Below are 5,551 nucleotides of genomic sequence, written 5' to 3' on the forward strand. Positions count from 1 at the left end.
GGGCTGGGTTTCACGTTGTCTCTTCAACAGTAGTTGGCTCTGTGCTTGCCTTCACTGTTGTCTCTTTAACAGTACTTTGCTCTGTGCTTGGTTTCACTGTTGTCTCTTCTACCGTAGTTTGCTGTGTACTTGGTTTCGCTGTTGTCTCTTCAATAGTAGTTTGCTCTGTACTTGGATTCACTGTAGCATGTGTGGTTCTTTGGCCGGTCGTACTTTGGTCTGACAGTGTTGATTCGAGAAATATTGTGGTCGGAATCGTAGTTTTCGAAGTACTAATTGTTGAGCTACTTCCTTCCGTCGTGGCGATAGAGGAATGTCCTGTAGACTGCTGGGCAGTTGATACAAATACTGAAGTTTGCTCTGTGCTTGGATTCACTGTAGCAAGTACGGTAGTTTGGCCGTTCGTGCTTTGGTCTGACAGTGTCGATTCCATAAATGTTGTCGTCGGAATTGTAGTTCTCGAAGTGCTGATTGTCGAGCTGCTTACTTCTGTCGTGAGAATTGTTGTGGTTGGCACAGTCTCTTTAACAGTAGTCATTAAAGTGCTCGGCTCTGTACTTGGATTCATTGTAACAATCTTGGTTCTTTGGCCGGTCGTACTTTGGTCTGACATTGTCGATTCCATAAATGTTGTGGTCGGAATTGTTGTTGCCACAGAAGATGTCAGTAGTTCTTCATCCGTTGTCGGTTCAATGGTTGCAATTGCAGTTGATGTCTCTGATGCTGTATTGACAATATAAACTTTATCGTTAACTAGCATATAGAAATATATCTTTTGCTAGTTCATTGGACTAACCTTCAAATGGATATGCAATTTTCTAAGGAAGTACTTTGTATAAAATATACTTATATATAATATGACTTAAGGAACAGTCTTACCTTCACAGTGGCTCGGTACGACGAGATCGCCAATTCTGTAAAAGTAGATAAAAATTCTCAATAATCGGCAGATGCATTAGCTTTGTGAAAATGATGCATCTATCCTTATTACTATAATATCGCAGACATACAGACTAATGAAGCAATAGCCGTCTATTCTAACAAAACATCATTAAAAATTTTTTTTTCTTTATTGAAATATGTGTAAAAATACAAATAAACGGACGAGGACAAAGTGACGGCGGACTCAAGTTACATTCAACTTATATTAACGCCGCCACTTATACAAGAATTGAAAATAATAAATTATACAGGACAATAATAAATAGATAATTACATATGTATGAACAGTGTACGTGAGTTGATCTCCCTTACTGGAGTAGAAGGGAGATCGACACGTTTCAAATTAAAAAAAAATTACACAATGATGTTGGTAAGATGAACACATTACCTGCATTCTCTATCGGAATCGACCACAAAGCAAGACGATTCACCGGAACAGTAATCATCGGAGCAAATCTCTGCAGGGGATGAAATGTCGACAATGTTATCGCGTGTAGCCGTCTACTGGGATACACATGTCAAACATTGTACGGAATGATAGAATGATAGTCCAATAGTGGTCAGACAGAATTATATCAAACTACACTACACTACACTACACTACACCAAACCTGGTCATTAAGCACACGAAAAACATTCGTATACGTAAATATATGTATAGTTATCTTTTCAATAAAAATGCATATTGACTTATGCGCTAAGCAATCACTGTGTAACATGTTCATTGCATGTGAACACGTACATGTGCCAAACCCTATTGATTCACATGTAGATCAATTATCCGAGACATTTCAATGTTCGCACTCACATACAATTAAGTTATAAGATCGTGGTTGCTTGTACCGCTTAGTATCTGTGAATATTGCTTCAGATAGTATCCAGTGAAACCCAACAGAAAATGGTGTACCGTAGGCAGTCCGCAGAACGATGCCGAGTGTGTTATTGCTGTCAGTGGCGATTACTTCGGCCAGGAAATCCGTCACATCTTCCTTTTCCACGCAGGGTGTGCTGAAGTTCAGAAGGACCGTTGAGGCAACACTTCCTTCCACAGATCTCGCTACACCTCCTTCATAAATTCTCACCACTGCAGCGCTGCCGAATATGGCGCTGAGAAACGTGTCGCCGTTCGAGATGAAGTACTCGGATATCTGAGGAAGATAAGAAAGGTAAGGTTCTTATGTATTATTATTATGTTCCTTTCTCGTGTGTGATGTATCAATATTATGCACAGACTAAGGGAACAATAGCTGATATGTAAAGCTAAATGTGAATCTACATAACGTCAAGTCAAAACAAGACACACTACACAGCTTTGTTGGGAAACTTAAATCCTTAAACGAATCGTGTCAAATTTCTTGTTGTACATGTGCTGCTGACAAATAGTATTATGCTGTACTATAGCTTTACATTTAATGATTCTGAAATCGAAAAGCCCTGTAAAATCTGCAAAATTAATACAAATATAGAAAGGTCATAAAGTAACATCTAATCAAAACGTAACTGGCTAAATACATGAGAGTACAAAACAGTATCAAAAATTACTCGATCAGTCAACTAGTTAACCTGCTACATGCGCTGATATACAAACATAATCAGCGTAATAGTCGTCCCTTACCTTGTCTGTTAGCATCTTTGCAATGCTTCGGAACTGTCTGCTCGAGTTGACTTTGTATTCGGAATCCCATTCCAGAGCACCAAGGGTGAGGTCCAATCCAATTATAGCTGGGACTGTAAAATCATTTGCATACATTTAAAATAATTACTTACTTGGCGCGTTTTACAGTGGTAAAAACAAAAAAAGAGTTTGCAAAATATTTTATAGAATTCGCTTAGATAAAACGTCAAGATATTCCAATATGGTGATGATAGTGCAACATATTTTCACGTTTGAAGAAAGTTAACAGAGAAACATAGATTTTCGGAATATTTGCTTCGTAATATTACGTTTATACTTTCTTCGAATCGAAATATAGGACTGAAAGATGTAAAATGACCAAAGAGTCTGTCAGAAATGCATGTCTAATCTAGTGCTACACTATACTACAATCATGAGTAACAACAATTTACATTCTTCACAAGCCGTCCCGTTCCAAACGTATCCAGGGTTGCACACACAGCGAGGAGCCTCCTCAGACGTTAGGCAGTATGCATTACTCCCGCAAATCGGACAGCGATCTTCAGGAAAACATAGATATGCACAATGAATACAAACCTTTCAATAATGTTGTTGTGACTAATGTTACGAGCTGGTTAAAAAACTCAACATTAGAACACTAATACAACACAATATATCAAACAGTCAATATGCATCCACATAACTGAATTCTGAGGCGTAGTGCTTTGTTTAGTTAAGAAGGTAAGATCAAACTTAACCAGAGGGTACTAAGGTAGTAAAAACGATTTACCTTCCACATCGGTTGACGTGGCAGTAATTTCTGTAATTGCTGTGGACTGCAATGATGAGGTAACCTGTAAGGAAAAGGTCGACGAACTTATGAGAGCACACACACACACACACATACACACACACACACACACACACACACACACACACACAAACGCATACACACACATATAAACACATCCCCGCACATCTATATATACACACACGCAGATTCCCAATATTACCAGGAACTATCAACATGTGGATTATATAGCAGCAAGAACAAAAAGGCTGACATAAAGGTGAGTATTGCAAATTCAAATTACCTTAGTTGGTAGGGTTGTTCCTCTTTGGCTTGTGGTTTCCGGTGTGCTTTGGTCTGCACCTGTAGCTGATGCAAGTGTCGAAAAAGTCATTGAAGTTATTGCGCTGCTAGTCGTCGACCTAATTTCTGATGTTTTCGTGACAAACGAAGAGGTAGAAGTCATGGATCCATACGTTGTCGGCGTCAACGTAGCAGTTTCTGTGCTTAGTCTCTCTGTCCGGAAAGTAGTGCTCATGTCAGAAGTATCACCATGAGGTGTGGTCATTGTAGTGGTTGTAATCGTTGCGAACGATTGTGTAGTGAGGTCTGTGGTTGACTGTGGGAGACTTGTTTTTTGTATCAGTGTGGATGTCATGTCTGTGCTTGACGCAGACAGCGTCGTATCTCTCATGTGTGTAGTTTGATCCGTCTCTGTGCTGCTTTGCTCTTTTGTGGGTGAATCAGTTGTTGCGTATGAAGACGTGGTGGAGCTTGGTTCAAGGGTGGTGCCAGCTGAAGAATATTCTGTGGACTGTCCAGTTGAATACACTTCAGAAGTACTGAGAAGAGTACTTCGAGCAGGTTCTGTCGAAGATGCTGCGGAAGACAAGCCAATTTTGATTGTCTGCTCTGTAGTTGTACTAGCCACTGTGGTCTCAAGCAGAGTTGATGTAGCAGTGCTTCGCTCAGTGGTTGCAGGCACTGTGCGGAAGGTGGTTCTTTGCGTGGTGCTACTTTGGTCTGCCGATGTAGATTCGGCAAGCGTTGTCGTTGGCACTGACGTTCCTTGGCTGCTTGTGGTCGTTTTCATGCCGTATGTTGTGTCCGTGGACGGATACCACGTGGTCTGCGATAGGGTGGTATGACCTTCCGACGTGCCAAGGATTGTGCTTGTGGCACTTGGTGTTGTAGACGTGGCTACAGACGATTCAAACGTACTAGGCCTCTCCGTTGTTGTACTTGCCACGGTGGTCTCTGGCAAGGTTGAGGTCAAAGTGCTTTGCTCTGTTGTTACCGCCAGAGTAGGAACTGTCGTTCTTTGCGCGGTCGTGCTTTCGTCCACCGGTGTCGATTCAGAAAGCGTTGTCGTGGCAAAAGACGATTTAAATGTGCTAGCCCTCTCCGTTGTTGTACTAGCCACTGTGGTCTCTGCCAAGGTTGAGGTCAATGTGCTTTGTTCTGTCGTTACCGACAGTGTAGAGACTGTGGTTCTTTGTGCCGTCGTACCTTTGTCCACCGGTGTAGATTCTGAAAACGTTGTCGAATGGACTGACGTTCTTGATCTGCTAGTGGTGGAGCTTGGTTCAAGGGTGGTGCCTGCTGAAGAATATTCTGTGGACTGTCCAGTTGAATACCCTTCAGAAGTGCTGAGAAGAGTACTTCGAGCAGGTTCTGTCGAAGATGCTGCGGAAGACAAGCCAATTGTGCTTGTCTGCTCTGTAGTTGTACTAGCCACTGTGGTCTCAAGCAGAGTTGATGTAGCAGTGCTTCGCTCAGTGGTTGCAGGCACTGTACGAAATGTTGTTCTTTGGGTGCTACTTTGGTCTGCCGATGTAGATTCGGCAAGCGTTGTCGTTGGCACTGACGTTCCTTGGCTGCTTGTGGTCGTTTTCATGCCATATGTTGTGTCCGTGGACGGATACCACGTGGTCTGCGATATGGTGGTATGACCTTCCGACGTACCAAGGATTGTGGTTGTGGCACTTGGTGTTGTAAACGTGGCTACAGACGATTCAAACGTACTAGGCCTCTCCGTTATTGTACTTGCCACGGTGGTCTGTGGCAAGGTTGAGGTCAAAGTGCTTTGCTCTGTTGTTACCGCCAGAGTAGGAACTGTCGTTCTTTGCGCGGTCGTGCTTTCGTCCACCGGTGTCGATTCAGAAAGCGTCGTCGTGGCAAAAGACGATTTAAATGTGCTAGCC

General features: G+C 42.3%; 3 protein-coding genes across 3 annotated transcripts in view; all 3 read right to left on the reverse strand.

The window, feature by feature from the left end:
- LOC118425004 (mucin-5AC-like) overlaps window positions 1-719 on the reverse strand; it is a 3,523-nt gene extending 2,804 nt beyond the window's left edge. Inside the window, exon 1 of the mRNA XM_035833820.1 lies at window positions 15-719. Within this exon, the coding sequence (XP_035689713.1) occupies window positions 15-625 (611 nt within the window). The 5' untranslated portion in view covers window positions 626-719. The remainder of the gene's footprint in view (window positions 1-14) is intronic.
- A 143-nt stretch (window positions 720-862) lies between these two features.
- LOC118425005 (cell wall protein DAN4-like) lies at window positions 863-4,562 on the reverse strand. The gene is made up of 7 exons (XM_035833821.1): window positions 3,652-4,562; window positions 3,348-3,411; window positions 3,010-3,117; window positions 2,558-2,670; window positions 1,850-2,090; window positions 1,331-1,400; window positions 863-914 (listed from the first exon to the last, which is right to left on the reverse strand). The coding sequence occupies exons 1-7, from the start codon at window positions 4,438-4,440 to the stop codon at window positions 863-865; spliced, it is 1,437 nt and encodes a 478-aa protein (XP_035689714.1). The 5' UTR covers window positions 4,441-4,562.
- Window positions 4,563-4,599: 37 nt separating this feature from the next.
- Window positions 4,600-5,551, reverse strand: part of LOC118425006 (flocculation protein FLO11-like) — a gene marked incomplete at its 3' end in the record, with an annotated part of 3,101 nt that continues 2,149 nt past the window's right edge. Inside the window, exon 2 of the mRNA XM_035833822.1 lies at window positions 4,600-5,545. Within this exon, the coding sequence (XP_035689715.1) occupies window positions 4,600-5,545 (946 nt within the window). The remainder of the gene's footprint in view (window positions 5,546-5,551) is intronic.

This window comes from Branchiostoma floridae, chromosome 10 (genome assembly GCF_000003815.2).
Source record: "Branchiostoma floridae strain S238N-H82 chromosome 10, Bfl_VNyyK, whole genome shotgun sequence".
Taxonomy (NCBI): Eukaryota; Metazoa; Chordata; class Leptocardii; order Amphioxiformes; family Branchiostomatidae; genus Branchiostoma; species Branchiostoma floridae.

Bases quoted from the DNA above. Each gene is read 5' to 3' on its own strand.
- LOC118425005 (XM_035833821.1), bottom strand. From the start codon at position 4,440: ATGAAAACGACCACAAGCAGCCAAGGAACGTCAGTGCCAACGACAACG. The intron at 2,091-2,557 runs GTAAGGGACGAC...TATCTTCCTCAG, and splicing joins CAAAGATGCTAACAGACAAG to ATATCCGAGTACTTCATCTC. The intron at 1,401-1,849 runs GTACACCATTTT...CATCCCCTGCAG, and splicing joins CGTTCTGCGGACTGCCTACG to AGATTTGCTCCGATGATTAC.